The sequence below is a fragment of the Papilio xuthus genome, unplaced genomic scaffold (assembly GCF_000836235.2).
Source record: "Papilio xuthus unplaced genomic scaffold, Pxut_1.1 DF826923.1, whole genome shotgun sequence".
Lineage (NCBI taxonomy): Eukaryota > Metazoa > Arthropoda > Insecta > Lepidoptera > Papilionidae > Papilio > Papilio xuthus.
Window position 1 is genome coordinate 279,678 of NW_013531726.1, and position 14,935 is coordinate 294,612.

The 14,935-nt window shown below is 37.0% G+C and overlaps 4 protein-coding genes and 1 non-coding gene across 5 annotated transcripts; 1 reads left to right on the forward strand and 4 right to left on the reverse strand.

Annotated features, from left to right (window-relative positions):
- Window positions 1-198: 198 nt before the first annotated feature.
- LOC106122559 (cytochrome P450 6k1-like) lies at window positions 199-7,178 on the reverse strand. Its single transcript, XM_013318602.1, has 10 exons — window positions 7,042-7,178; window positions 6,502-6,660; window positions 3,363-3,563; window positions 2,668-2,820; window positions 2,322-2,506; window positions 1,513-1,667; window positions 1,198-1,316; window positions 1,008-1,113; window positions 685-933; window positions 199-497 (listed from the first exon to the last, which is right to left on the reverse strand). The coding sequence occupies exons 2-10, from the start codon at window positions 6,658-6,660 to the stop codon at window positions 322-324; spliced, it is 1,503 nt and encodes a 500-aa protein (XP_013174056.1). The 5' UTR covers window positions 7,042-7,178; the 3' UTR covers window positions 199-321.
- A 1,054-nt stretch (window positions 7,179-8,232) lies between these two features.
- Window positions 8,233-9,426, reverse strand: LOC106122396 (uncharacterized). Its single transcript, XM_013318341.1, has 3 exons — window positions 9,264-9,426; window positions 8,817-9,193; window positions 8,233-8,596 (listed from the first exon to the last, which is right to left on the reverse strand). Exons 1-3 carry the CDS (start codon window positions 9,289-9,291, stop codon window positions 8,357-8,359), a joined length of 645 nt encoding a protein of 214 aa, XP_013173795.1. The 5' UTR covers window positions 9,292-9,426; the 3' UTR covers window positions 8,233-8,356.
- A 287-nt stretch (window positions 9,427-9,713) lies between these two features.
- On the reverse strand, window positions 9,714-12,849 carry LOC106122426 (cytochrome b-c1 complex subunit 2, mitochondrial). Its single transcript, XM_013318374.1, has 8 exons — window positions 12,604-12,849; window positions 12,067-12,296; window positions 11,106-11,397; window positions 10,854-10,981; window positions 10,526-10,701; window positions 10,312-10,431; window positions 10,056-10,223; window positions 9,714-9,830 (listed from the first exon to the last, which is right to left on the reverse strand). The coding sequence occupies exons 1-8, from the start codon at window positions 12,799-12,801 to the stop codon at window positions 9,754-9,756; spliced, it is 1,389 nt and encodes a 462-aa protein (XP_013173828.1). The 5' UTR covers window positions 12,802-12,849; the 3' UTR covers window positions 9,714-9,753.
- Window positions 11,700-11,773, reverse strand: TRNAT-AGU (transfer RNA threonine (anticodon AGU)). Its single transcript has one exon. It is a non-coding gene; the product is annotated as a tRNA-Thr (tRNA).
- Window positions 12,850-13,670: 821 nt separating the features above from the next.
- Kynu (kynureninase) lies at window positions 13,671-14,927 on the forward strand. The gene has a single exon (XM_013318242.1). The coding sequence runs from the start codon at window positions 13,680-13,682 to the stop codon at window positions 14,925-14,927; it is 1,248 nt and encodes a 415-aa protein (XP_013173696.1). The 5' UTR covers window positions 13,671-13,679.
- Window positions 14,928-14,935: the final 8 nt, after the last annotated feature.

Sequence of the window (14,935 nt, forward strand, 5' to 3'; positions counted from 1 at the left end):
CATCATAATTCAAAATAAAGTTAATATTACTTCATAAGTTTGATTATTTTGTCAAAGACAAGTATTTATTTACTTCGTGAAAAGCTAAAAATAATAAATACGTAATTGGTAAATAGTTTTGTAATCTGTTAACCTAAAAAAAAACAATAAGTAACTCAAGAAAAAAAATGTCATATAAACGATCACCAAAAACTTAACTGCATAAACAAAAAAAATATATAATTCCTCATTAACAATTGTTAAATGATAAATAAGGCCTCGTTGAAACTAAAGGGTGTCAGTTGTGTTAAATATGAAAAAATTGTAGTTAATCACATTTACTCAAACATCTCTCGGTACAAATTGTACGTACAGATTTTCACCTGGGAAGAGGAACAAGCCCTTCTTCTCAATGGGTATGTCTGTGTGCGGCGGCCCGAGGGGGGTCGGCACCACCTTGTAGTTCAGAACTATGTTGGAGAGCATGTGGACCATGTTCTGCATCGCGAATCTACGTCCTGACAACATAACATTATTGGGTTTACTTTCGTACCATAAAAAAGGTGAACAAAAGCGAGGTTCCGTAAATAAGTGATCAAAAGTGAGTAGTAGTGACCACAAGAAGATCTCCAAGTTGAACTCACACCACCCAAAAGGAACAGGCGATTTAGTTAAAGTTCAATTGCTTTCTCAGTGTCAACTTACCGATACAAACCCTGGGACCTTCACCGAAAGGGAAATAAGTGAAAGGTTTGATATTGTTCTCGTTCTCCGGCAGGAAGCGGTCAGGGTCGAAGAGGTTTGGGTCGGGGAAGTGGAGGGGGTCGTAGTGCATGCCGATGGCGTTCACGTAGACGGGGGTGCCCGCGGGGATGGTCAGCTTGTCGTCCACCTCGTAATCCACCGAAGCGATTCTGTCCAGCCAACCCATCGGCGGATACTTCCTCAGAGCCTCTGGAATGTTACTCAAAGTGTTAAAATGATGGTGTCGTTTGTTTCACATTGTTGAAAGTACAAAAAGTAGTCACCTTTAATAACGCATTCGAGATACTTGGCGGCCTGCAGCTTGTCCATGTCCAGCTCACCTTCGCCCATGTTTTGTTTAATCTCCATGATCTCATCATACAATTTGTCCTGAAACATTAACATTACTATACAGAAGGAAATAAACCATTTTGAGAGTCACTAATTTACCTAAGTAAGTTGTCGATGTGATACCTGGACATGAGGCAGATGCGCCAACTCGTATGTGGCAAACGCCATCGCCGAGGCAGTCGTGTCGAAACCCCCCTGCAAGAAGATGGCCGCCTGCGCCACCAGCACGTCGTCACCGATATCTAGTGGTATACAACGATGTCAATATAACTGTGGTGGAGGTCGCAGCGGCAGCTCGCACGACCCGCTCGACCGATGTTACACAGATTTTCAACTAATTTTTTACCAGCATAATTTAGAAATCCAAGATACAAATTTTTAGGTAGCAAAGGTTCAAGTATAGGGCTTTTCAAATATGTTAGCGGCTCAAGGTAACACCTTCTCCATTGTTGTCGCTCTCCTGCTTTATCTTGCGCAGCGCGTCGAAGAGGTCTCCCCCCTGAGCGGGTGCTGCATACCCCCCGCGCTGGCGCACTATCTGACTGTATACCTGCTTGAAGTAATCTGTCGCCGCCTTCGGGAAAAATGTGAACCTGGAACATGTGACGTCATCAACTGCACCGATAATTCATCCCTCGTACATTGCTCCTACTTCATTAACCTTAAAGAACCTCTCGGTTGTTAATAAGCGATTTAGTGAAGCAGTTTGAAACGAACAAAAAACTTAATGTAACATAAATAAACTATGCTTAATTTAATGATCTAACATTATAAACGATGCAATGAAAAAACGGTAAACAAGCAAGTGCATAAACCGGTCGTTTAATCTAAAAATAAAAACATCTACAAAGCAAAATACGATCAAAATAAATTATTACCTACATTAGAAAGGAGTCCTCGCGCAGAGTTTCGAATTCAATTATGTACTGATATAAAATTAATGTGATTGAAATAAAAGAATTCAAAGTATTCGTACATGCTCGACTATTGCGAAACCAGTTATACAAATTCAAATATTAGGTAAGTAAATAGATGTTTTCCACTAAACGACTAGTCGTACCACTCAAACACGACTGCCAAGCTACAAACAGTCACGGTCGCAGCTAAAATGGTATAGTACCGTCCAAACCTATAAACATGAGAACTAAGAAGGGACTATCATAAAGTTTGAATCTTTATAACGAGCTCATAGAAACAGCAGTGACGTGCCTAGCTGCCGTAGTGGAACAGAGGTTTAAAAGTCTCACCCGAATATACCAATGATATCGGGATAGAAGAATATGCTGGCCCAGGCGAGGCCGCGCCACCAGCTGAACTCCATGAAGTCGAGGGTGACTGCGCGCAGCGGGCCGCGACCACTCAGCGTTGAGTCACTCGCCACACCGAACGACGTCTGACCCACCACGTCCGTCGTGTAGTCCGAGTACACCATCTAAACCAAACCACCCACGCATTCCCACGCTTTTATATTTCTTCAACTTGTAACTCTATACTTTATTACCCGCCATTGTACACCGCCAAAAACCTTCCGTGGACCCCAGAGGGTTCACCGAAACACAATCTTTAAAATTTTAATAATAAAAACCTGCTTACTCTCAAGTTGACACGTTTCTCCTTGTCCATGTCCATTTTGATCCTCTGCATGAGTTGCTGGGTTTTATCAATGAAGTGCCTCTGCTGACTCCTCAGCTTGGCTGATGTGAACACCGGGGTCAGGCGACGTCGTAGCGTCCCCCACAGCGGGCTCTGTGCGCGTTACCATAATAATATTATAATAGAAATAGTTGTATCGTGTTAAGAGGAAATTATTATGTTATGCAAATTATATTCAAATGAGGTACAAACGATCTCGCGTTATCTCACTAATATTATTTCTAATGCGAATGTTTGGATGGATGGATGTTTGTTAGAAAATATTTCCACAACGATTGCATGGATCACGCGGAAATTTGGTTTAGATGTAGAACATCATTTGGAAGAATACATAAGCTACTTATTGAGTTTTTATACTACGCGGAGTCGCGTACGACAGCTAGTTTAAACAATTTAGATGTCTAGATGACATGTTTGAACACAATATTTAATTTACTACAGTGTTAAGTAAATAACGTTCAGTTTCTAAAATCTACAACAAATAACATTTAAAGGATATTCAGCATTATTTGCTAAACACGTTTTTTTATATAATTAACATACATAACAAAACGACAATGTTAGTTGAACAGTTTAGCAAATATTATAACTACTAAAACTAGGAATCTTCTCCAAAATTTATACACCAAACGAACCTTCATGGTGAAGAGATTCATAGAGCCAATGATGTCTCTCTTCCCGCCGGAGAGGTAGCGGTCCTTGAAGATGTGCGCGTCTTTGACGAGGATACGACGCGCTATCTCCGGGTCTTGCACGACCAGCGCTGGCCGCCACAACCACCACACGCCCACGTACGGTGCACGGAAACGATCGTACAACTCCCGCATCCACACTCCCTTAGGAATGCACAAATGTTAGTACAAATATAATTAAAATCGACGTCCTTTGAATCAACGTTTGTATGTTTGTCCAAAAACATAGACATGTAACTTTAGCAGGGGATTTCTTGGGTTTACATCGCAAATATTAGAAGTATAATAATTATAAGTATATTATTCTGGCCACGGAAACGGTGCGGACGAGTGCGCCCTGCTCGACACGTTGAGCGCGCTAGGCCTCGCCCAGTACAACCACGTACACAACTTGCATGGTAGACTATTAGACCTCGTCTTAGCCAATAAATTTGTTAAGGTCGCGGAGTGTGACGAACCTTTAGTTCCCATCGACCCTCATCACAAGGCTATTATTTGTTACTTGCCGACCGTTGAAATCCCTATATTAAAGATTGCCCCAAGAGTCAAATATCAATTCAATAAGGGAAAATATGACATAATAAATGAAGAAATTTCGAACATAAACTGGGATATCGAACTTTCCTCAACTGACGTTGACGAATGCGTCAACTGTTTTTACTCAATTATTAATAAGTTAATAGACAAACATATTCCCAAGACTATAGTACACGAAAGTAAATCATGCCCTGCTCATTACACTTCGGCACTTAAAAGATCTATTAAGGAAAAACACAAATACTTCATGAAATTTAAAAAATATAACAATAGGTCCGACCTTGAGACGTATAGGCTACTCAGGGATAGGGTTAAGAAATTAGAGAAAGAATGTTATGAGAATTATATCAAAACTGCGGAGGAGTCTATTAAGAATAACCCCAAATACTTTTGGACATACGTTAAAACGAAAAAAACTCTAACAGGAATTCCCGGTTTGGTCAACTACGGCGACTTAGTGGCATCGGATGGCGTCGAAATATGCAACTTGTTTTCGAATTACTTTAGCTCAACTTACTCTCATGATCCACAAGCATGTTTAGATATGCGTCACCAAAACATTGCGTGCGATCCGTTGTCAGATATCGGTACCATCGACGTACACCACGACGAGATAAAGAAATACCTAAAATCGTTAGATAATACTAAATCCGCCGGACCGGACCACTTGCCCCCCCTATTTCTGGTCAACTGTGCCGAAACATTATCTATCCCTGTTACCGTATTATTCCAAAAATCCTTGTCCATGTGTACCGTCCCGTCAATATGGAAACGTGCATACGTTACACCTATTCATAAAAAAGGTCCGAGAACTGATGTGACCAATTATAGACCAGTCTCTAAATTGTGCATACTTGCTAAAGTGCTGGAAAAGGTTATATACAATCAGCTATACGCGGCCATAAAACACTCATTTAGTCACGTCCAGCATGGGTTTCTTCGAGGTCGGTCGACCACCTCCAATCTCGTTATGCTTAACGACTTCATAACTGACGCGATGGACAAAGGGAAGCAAGTCGATGTCGTTTACACAGATTATAGCAAGTGCTTCGATCGAATTGACCATGGGGTGTTGCTGTACAAGCTACAACTGATGGGCATACGGGGAGACCTCCTTAGATGGTTTTCCTCGTACATATCCAATCGATCACAGGCCGTTGTCATAAATAACTATATATCTAGTTGGATACCATTGCCTAGCGGAATAGCGCAGGGCTCCTTGCTCGGGCCTCTGTTGTTCCTTATCGTTGTAAACGACATAGATAAATGTTTCCATCATTCACAGGTACTATGCTTTGCAGACGATATGAAGATATTTACTTATATTTCTAATTCTGATGACGCTGTCGCGCTGCAGTCAGACTTAAATCGTCTCAGCAACTACTGCATTCAAAATAAATTAGACTTAAACCCCTCGAAGTGTTTGGTTGTAACATACGGCAGGAAAACTAACCCGATCGCATTCGATTATACAATTAAACAGACGAGGCTGGAAAGATGTCTCCAGGTCAGAGATTTGGGTGTTATCCACGACCACAAATTATTCTTTGATAATCATATAGATACCATTATATCTAAAGCATATAAGGCACTAGGATTCGTAATGCGTGCGTCACACAGCTTCAAGGAAGCGAAAACCTACAAAATATTGTACTGTAGTTACGTACGCAGCATACTCGAGTACGCCAGTCAAGTGTGGAACCCGCGGTATAACATATACATCTCTAGGATTGAAAACATACAGAAAAAATTCATTAAGTATTTATGCTTCCGGCTAAATTATAATTTTCGCTCTCAAGATTACCTAAATTTATGCGGTAAATTTCATATTCTCCCTCTTGTTGTTCGACGCGAAGTGGCAGATATAATATTTATGTTAAATATTATAAACGGTAGTATTGACTGTCCCTCTCTTCTCTCTAAAATATCGTTTAATGTACCAAAGAAATCAGCACGCCATCACACTCCTATTCATCTTCCTATGGCATTTTCTAACTATCGACAAAATTCATTTATGTTACGAGCTGGCTTCTTTGTTAACAATCACTCTAAAAGTTCCACCTTAGATATATTTAATTCTACAAGTAATTCTATTAAGCAGGCTTTTTATCGGAAATTTTTCGTCAAGAACAAAGTAATAAACTAAAGAACAAACATAATTAAACTAATCAAGCTTTTCTTTTTGTAATCTTGTAATTCTTTTTGTGCTTTTTGACTCTTGTTAATGTATAATATCTGTTCGCGCTAAAACATTTGTGTAAAATGCCACTATCGGCGAGGACCTATAATTGGCTATATGTTTACTAACTATTGTTGTACTTAATTTGTAAAAATGGCTGTTGGTCTTCCAATAAATAAATAAATAAATAAATAAATTAAATTTATCTACGTTGGCAATGCAAGCAAGTTGGAATAAAAGGGCGTTGGTTTTTTTTCGATGTTTTAAATATATTTTTCTTTCCTAATTAAGATCTTTTTTCAGTAAGTTTATTACACATATTGTAAAGTAGGAGGAACTTAAATTACTTGGTATTATTATACTAACCGGATTCATCTTCATCATGAATGTGAGGCTGCCGACTATTGGGTGCGGAGGCAGATGAGGCACTTGCCTCTTGGCCCAGAAGTTCCTCGTGTCCTGCCATTGCTTGAACACCCAGAACAAAGCCAGGACGACTAAGCTAACTAGCAAACTCGCCAACATCTAACAAAAAAACGTATAATTTGCTACTTTTTTAATTCATCAATGAAATATAAATATTGACAAGTATACAAAGCCGTGTAATAAAGTTTTTTTTTTACCAATGTTTAAAAAAGTAATTAATTTAACATAAAAAAGTATACCCATTTTAACAATAAAAGAATTTACTTGTTGAAGACTTTATAAATCTTTATTTGGTTCAAAAACGCAATAATTTTCTTATAATGTTAATTTTTTTTCTAGATTTAAAGTAATATTCAATTAAATGATTAAAAACTAGCTTTAATATAGTCAAACCTTTTTTGTGTGTGATATTTATAAAGAAATAAACATGAATTTAAAATAAAATTATCCCAATGTTCGTTACTAATAATTATGTATTACCTTAAGATCGACGTCTTAGCAGAACAACTTCCGAGACTAGTTTGGCTCCAGATGTAATTTTAATTTATATATAATGTTATATAAAAATATATATAAAAGCCTATACATATGCTAAGCAAGAACATCTCCACTGACACTCGCTTTTATATTCTGAACATATAATTTTACACGTGTATGTTAATTCATTATCAAAATGGCGCATGTCTGATTTTACAATAATACTAATTGATATATGTAGCTCACCGCATAGATAGATAGATAGATAGATAACATAGCTTAACGTAAAAATGCTACTATAATAAAGCCATTGCTCATCTTGATAAATTAAATCTTACTAATATTATAAATGCGAATGTTTACATGGATGGATGTTTGTTTAAAGGTATCTCCGGAACGGCTCATCAGATCTTGAAGAAATTTGACACAGATGTATAACAGTCTGGAACACGTAGACTACTTATTAAATTTGTTTTCAATTTCGCGCAGACGGAATCGCGGGCGACAACTAGTTTGCTATAAATTATCTAGTTCCATCTTTGTTATTATCGTAATGACATCGCGCGTTTATATTGTAAACTTTGTGGCGGCCTTGAGCTTAAACCACTGGAAGTTTTATAACTAAAATCAATGCCCTAAGAAAAATGTCTAGATGACTTTATATCCATAACTCAAGGGATATAAAATAGTCTGGTCGAGTTTGTCTAACCGAATAACGGTACTACAATAATTTGTATGATTTTGTTTCTGACAATAAAATCTATGTATAAAATATATTACATCATCCCCGTCATTATCTATACCCAAAATAGAGGTCTTAAAAACCCACGGTTAATACTCCAACTAAAATTCAACTTGAATACAAAATAGTGGACCTTTATTTTAATTTTGTATAATACACCTAGTCCTATGTAATTTGAATTGGCAATGTGCCACAAATCGTTATGAAAACAAACACGTACGAAAATACAGAAAATGTTTTCATGATTACATTGAATAGGTACAGCGCCATCTCTTATGTCTATAGAGTACTACTGAGCCTACCTAAGTTCGTACTGACGTAAGAGTTGTGCAGTTTAATTTTCCATAGATGGCGTTATTTTACATGAATTTACAAAATAACTCAACAATCCCGAAATCCTCGCAAGAAATTATTTATAGAAATTATTTTGATTTTTAAATTAAAAAAAGAACTTAATAATTTCACTCTATATTTCTCTACTAACAGAAATGTTTTACATCATTGCTCACATTTTTAAGAATAGTGAAACTATAAAATGCAAGAAAATGTGTTAGTTTTTTAAGATTATAATATATTCTAAGCTTTGTAGACATCAGTGTGTTTGTAGTTAATTTTCTTATCAATTCCGAGTAGCTGTCGTATAATGAAAGCTGGCAGACGCTTGTGTCTCCAACGTGTAGGCAGTGGAGTGTGGTTGGCGCGCTCTATCTTGCTGGCCACATACTGCTCCGCAGAGAACTCATTAGCCGCTTTCACCATCGCCAACAGTTCATTCTGGAAGATCTTCTCTTTGATTTGACGTCTGCGCTTCTTGACCTGTAATATTGGTCAGTTTCACTATGAGATAAATTCAATAACTTCAAAAGCTAATAGCTGTTTTAAGGTCAATTATGTTAAGCAATTATACTCATGTCGCTTTGACATAAAGGTAAAGATTTTTTAAGAGATTACAAAACTAATTTAAATGTTGTTCATAAACATTGAAAATAAACAATCAAGGAAATAATATAAATGTAGCACATCCTTTGATACTAACCCGAGCCCAACGGTGCCTCATTCTTTTCCAAAGCTTGTTCCTTTGGTGTTTCTTCATTTTCTTGCGCCTTATGACGATGAGACGAACTGCCTGCTTTTCCTCTTGTTGAATAGCAGGTAAGCCAATCTCATCTTTGCGCCAATTAGTGTCAATAATAGGTAAGATGGAACGAGGATTTATTATAGGGATGTATGACACTGGATCTTGTTTTACGCGGCTTATATTTGGCTTATCTTCTATCTCAAATCCAATACTTCGTGGACTGAATGTAATACTTTTGCAGTTGTTAAAAATGCCTTCTTTTGTAACATATTTAGGTGGGTTTTTACATTCTTTTAAGGTATTTAAAGCGGTCGCTATATTTATGCGCCTTAAATCTGAAATATTTAAAGTTATCAATTACATAAAGTCATATCCATACATAACCTTAAAGATGCTCCTCCTTACATTTTACAGTTGTGTGCAAAGAATTCATTTTGTTCTGTTTTTTAACTACTGTAGCTTACATTCTAAGAAGAATTATTAAACATATTTTATTATTTAGTTTATTTACAAACTAATATTTCAACAGAATAGAAAAATTTCAAATCTAAATCAAGAATCAAGAATGACAGTGACATGCATATGACAACGACAAAAAATCTTCAATGTTGCAGGTTCTTTGGCTAATCCAGACTATATAATTTTTAACAGATCATAAAAATGTATTATTGTAACTTCTACCCGTGCGTTTGCATTTTCGATACGATACTTACCTTGTATTTTTGCCTGCCTTGGTATTGTGACATTTTAGCTTGCTAAAGTAAAACTGATTGAATCATAAAAATCTAGTTTTTGGATTTAGATCAAAAATATGTTGTACATCTTTAAGATTTAAACTGTAGGAAAGAATTAAAATAAAATCCAACATCTACATTTATTTCATTTTCAAAAGCATTCAGCGTACGTTGTCATATAATTCATTCTGAGAGACCGCATCGACATCACCAACAATTGCAAAAGCCATGTCACTTTCTGAAATAATCACAATATTTTAAACGATTGAAAACTTTGCATCAATCTTCGCAATAAGATGACATTATTAATTAAATGACCAAATTATAAACTATTACTATTAGACTTTCTTAAAGTAGGTTGTTAATCTTTAAGAACTACGATTCACGAATAAAAATAAGGAGGAACATTTTTAACGTAAAATATAAATGCATTATTTAATTAGATTAAATTGGGCACACTTACTTCTGCTTACAATATCTTTAGCCAGCTGTAACACCTCTTCATTGGGAATGGAATCTATAACGCAATAAGCATTCAACGGACCGTCAATATGTATTTTACTAGCCATTTGGAGCCCGAGACTTTCAGAGACATTGACACAGTTTTCTTCATTTAAAGCGAGATTTAATTCTGAAAATTAAGCATATATTTCATCCTCTAATACGTGTTCTTGTGAAATTTGAAATAGTTTACAGTTTAAATATTTATTTAGTGTTACTAAGTCGTTTCTTGCCGCAGGCGATATGTTCGACACTAAGTTTGTCCACGTTGGCCAATAGTTGCGCTGCCGTGTTTGCCACTTTATTGATATTAGAAGAATGACTTTTTGCCAGTACTCCTGATAAACAAATTGGAACAATTAAATTCGCACATCCAGGTTTAATCATCATTAGAATGTGCTTTGAGTTTGTAGACACATATTATTCGCTTACCAAATATACCAGTCTCCATATAAGAGATGCTGAAGGGCTTATACGTGGTATAGAGCTCGTCGGTCTGGCAGCCGAGCGGCGTCTTGTCGCGCACGATGCGATCCAGCGCGCGCTCACGCAACTGAGAGAAAAGCATGTCCCAAGTGACCGCAAGAATCGAGTGCTTCATGAGGCAACTGTAAAGTTAACATTCAGTGTTTTTAAATAATTATGTAAATTGTCATGTCTTTTAACTTTGTATTTGCATCGCAAGAATGGTTTATATTTAACAAAAATCTTGAGAATTGCTATTATAAATGGGTAGGCGCTTAGTAAATATGGTTGTGACCACAAGTCCTGTGTGCCGCAGCCGAGCAGCGCGGCTGCTACGCAAGTGTCACTGCCGGAGCCGAGGTCGTGGCACTCGTAACCGCCGCGGGGGAATGAGAACATGTGCTCTTGCTCACAGCATACGTCCTAGGGACAACGAATAAGAATTAACTTAGCGTTAATAGATCCTTAAAAAAGGATAACCTCAATAAACATCCACTAAAGTACAACGTATTGGAATTTAAGTTTAAAATATATAAAAAGCACCAACATGCACACACTGTAGATGAAGACTCTCAGCCAACTTGAGGGTATCCTCGAATGGTATGCCGCAGCTGGTGACGGTGCAGTTGCTCGGCGTGAAGTTAGTCACAAAGTCCTTGAGGTTAGCGGAGCTCATACTATCGACCCTGACCTCGTCGCAGAATATGGACTGATGCAGAGGGCCAGCCCAGAATGCCTTCTGCACCAGGTCCACAGCGCGTTGCTCACAGCCCATACGCAGCAAGTTGTCTTTTATGAAAGGTTTTATGTCGGTTACCTCCCATTCGTGGAAACAGCATCTGAGATGTAGACTTATTTGAAAGAAAATATAAATATATAGTGTGAATGATATTTCCGGCTTATAAGTGTAGCAACGTATTTAATCGAAAAATTTATATGAATAGCCAAATTCAGAAATCAGAAATAATATCGCACGGGTTGACAATGTCATTTATGGATGCAATAAATTTAGGAAGTGTGAAACTTTAAATTTATGATACAAACTTCTATGTTTTTCATTGAATTTTATTACAAATATAAAGGAATGTTAAACATTAAAGAAATTAGTTTGTAAAAATAACAAAAAGTTAGTTTCGAAACTAGGCCCCGGCGAGATTCGAACTCGCGATCTCCTGTTTACTAGACAGGCGCTTTAACCAACTAAGCCACGGCGCCGCTGACCGTGGAGTTGAAATTACTGTTTAAAAATGTCATAATTTATTACACATAATTGCTAACAAATAATCATTTTATAGTTTTTGTGAAACAATATTGAATTTCGTTCATTATGTGGAATAGTAAAAATACCATTCTTACATAATATCAGTTTGTTACGAGTGTTTAGCAAAATGTTGGTAAGATAACTTAAAGTAAACCGCCATCTATTGGAAATGTTGTGTTACTAAACTACTCAAACGAATTGTTCTGCAGACTTTATAATGGATATACTTGCAATATATTTATGTTACCTGGTGGCGGTATCTATGAGGAAGTACTTGAGGTCGTGGAAGTGTGGCAACGGGCAGCGCAGAGTAAAGGCTATGGTTTGGCGGTCGCTGGAGCAGGTGAGGTAGCAGCCGCGCTGCTGCAGCACGCGTGCCTTACCCACCAGAGAATACGCGTGCCCCGAACAACCAGACATCGCGCGCACGAAATGACTCGCGCCCACCTGGTTGTCGCGTTCGAGGCGGGACCCCACCTAAAGTGCAACTTAGAAGTTATACTCTATTTCTATTACGCTGTTACCATAAGCACGCTAGACGCACAGAAAGACAATATTTCCCCTTATGCATGCATCCCTTCCTCCATTCAATCCACTTCTCCGTCTCAGTCTTTCTTTATAAGAAAACGGTGGAAAGAGGACTAAAATTAGGACTCCAGAACACACTCATCAGACTGTAAGCAGAATTACTTCGAATTGACGTCTGTCTACACTGTTCCTGGCGTCTCCCACTGTTAAACTATATAAGCCTAACTACCGCGTTGTTACTAAAGTTATGGTATACCTGGAACATAATAGTACATGCACTAAGCTGGGCTCCGAGCGACTGCGCCGCGGCCACCCTCACACCGTTTAGCATATGCGTGCGATACACCTCTACCGAACCGTAAGCCTTCGGCATACATTGTGACAAATGTTTGACGTTCCATACAAATATATTTGGTAAATATCTCTTTAAATGTATTCTATTTATTATGCTCATTATAGCAGTTGTCAATACATTGTAATAATTGTCATGTGGACGTCTGTCATTTGGCATATTTAATAAAAACTCCTTGTATTGTGTCTGGCGTTGTGTTAAAAAAATTCTTGCATTGTATTAAAAAAAAACCATAGACCAAGAACCTCACTGACGTCTATATATAGTCAGGCTATAAACTGTGGTTTTTGTGCCTATATGATTTTCGCTATTTTGGCGCTGACGGTTGCCGGTGGTAGCAGTGCAGAGGAATCGAACTAATAATAGAGATGGAATTAAGTGTCAGTAACTGTTTAGCAGGCATTTAAGTCGTAGCAAATGCTTTTTGCTATCATTTTTAAGCAATGGCCTATCCATTTTTAGAAAGCATCGGAGACCCGAAAACGTAACATGACACATTTTCGAAATGTCAAAAGTATGCGTAACGCAAAAGTATACCAGTGTCATGAAAAAAATTCCCAAATTCAGGAAAACGATACGGTGTTGCCACAAAATAAGGTCAAACTAGATAATAACCGTTATGTTTTTATTTCAAACATTATTGATAAGGTCTTTTAGATAGATATAAAAGTATTGACATACTTTTATTAATGTAATTAAAATAAAAATGAACTGCAATAAAAGTTATCAACAGGGTCAATGAACTTATTAAATGTTTTTATATTAATTAAAGAAACCTGTTTTGATTACAAAATTTAATTTTAAACTGAATAAAACAATTGTGAACATTAAAATGTAACTACAATAAAGACAGTTCTAAATATTTCTAAAAATAATTCCTGTAACATTAAATTTAATTAATTTATTTACAAAAAGTGAAACGTTATTGTTTATCATTCGTGAGTTTATTACTAAATATTACAGTAATAAAAAATTACATAATGGATCGTAATTTCAAAGAAGACGTCGAATATCCAAAGACGTTAGACAGATTAGATCCTTTGAGACAATTCACGCATAGATTTTATCAGACGAAAGGAGAAATTTATCTTTGTGGTCATTCCGTAGGATTGGCTTCGATTGACGCCGAGAAAAGCTTAAACGATCTTTTGGAAGTTTGGAAGAAAGAAGGCGTTAGAATTTGGATGTACAATAACTACCAATATGTAAAATATTCAAGTCTCCTGGCTGAACTAATGGCCCCTTTGATAAAAGTACAGCCGAATGAAATTGTTATATCTGGATCTTGTACCTCTAATATACATGTAGCTATGTGCACATTATATAAACCGACAATAAAAAAATATAAAGTATTAGTTGATGATATTAATTTTGCATCGGACCGCTACGCCGTTGACAGTCAAGTCAGATTAAATAACTTAGCACCCAGCGATGCAGTCAAGGTCGTTCGTTGTCAAGGAAGTTTCATGAAAGAAGATCTTATTATAAACTCAATGACGACAGATGTCGCTTTACTCCTTCTTCCAGCTGTTTACTACAAAACTTCGCAAGTTTTAGAATTAAAGAGAATCTGTGAGAAAGCGCACGAACTTGGAATTATCATCGGATTGGATATAAGTCATGCGATAGGTGTTATAGATCTAGATTTACAAATTTTGAACATAGATTTCGCCGTCTGGTGCACTTATAAATACCTGAACGGAGGTCCAGGGTCTTGCGCTGGTTTGTACATGAATAAAAAACATTTCAAATTAAGTCCAGGTCTAGCCGGCTGGTACGGCAACAAGGATGAAAATAGATTTCAGTTCAAGCAGGAATTCGATCATCAGAGAAATGCCAACGGTTGGCAAATCGGAACACCTTCTTTATTTTCAATGGCACCTTTGAAAGGTTCACTCGAAATATTCAATGAAGCAGGAATAAATAACATAAGAAAGAAATCATTGCATATAACAGCGTACTTGATGTATCTTATCGATACGAAGCTAGTACATTACGGGTTTAGTGTGGGCAATCTTAGAGAAGATGAGAAGAGAGGAGGCCATGTATCAATCATACATGTGGATGCACAAAGAATTTCATTATCATTGAAAAGTCGTGGTGTTGTGACAGACTTCAGAGAGCCTGACATAATGCGAGTAACTCCGATAGCATTGTACACAACTTATTTACAAGTTTATGAATTTGTAGAAATCTTATTGTATATTATGAAGAGTAAAACGTATTAATGTAATTC

Bases quoted from the DNA above. Each gene is read 5' to 3' on its own strand.
- LOC106122426 (XM_013318374.1), bottom strand. From the start codon at position 12,801: ATGAGCATAATAAATAGAATACATTTAAAGAGATATTTACCAAATATA. The intron at 10,982-11,105 runs GTTGGTGCTTTT...CGTTGTCCCTAG, and splicing joins TTCATCTACAGTGTGTGCAT to GACGTATGCTGTGAGCAAGA. The intron at 10,432-10,525 runs GTAAGCGAATAA...TTTGTTTATCAG, and splicing joins TATGGAGACTGGTATATTTG to GAGTACTGGCAAAAAGTCAT.
- LOC106122396 (XM_013318341.1), bottom strand. From the start codon at position 9,291: ATGAATTCTTTGCACACAACTGTAAAAT. The intron at 9,194-9,263 runs GTAAGGAGGAGC...TAAATATTTCAG, and splicing joins TTTGCACACAACTGTAAAAT to ATTTAAGGCGCATAAATATA. The intron at 8,597-8,816 runs GTTAGTATCAAA...CCAATATTACAG, and splicing joins TGAGGCACCGTTGGGCTCGG to GTCAAGAAGCGCAGACGTCA.
- Kynu (XM_013318242.1), top strand. From the start codon at position 13,680: ATGGATCGTAATTTCAAAGAAGACGTCGAATATCCAAAGACGTTAGAC.
- LOC106122559 (XM_013318602.1), bottom strand. From the start codon at position 6,660: ATGTTGGCGAGTTTGCTAGTTAGCTTAGTCGTCCTGGCTTTGTTCTGG. The intron at 3,564-6,501 runs GTTAGTATAATA...TGCATTCCTAAG, and splicing joins TCATGATGAAGATGAATCCG to GGAGTGTGGATGCGGGAGTT. The intron at 1,114-1,197 runs GTATCACATCGA...TTAATGTTTCAG, and splicing joins CGCATCTGCCTCATGTCCAG to GACAAATTGTATGATGAGAT.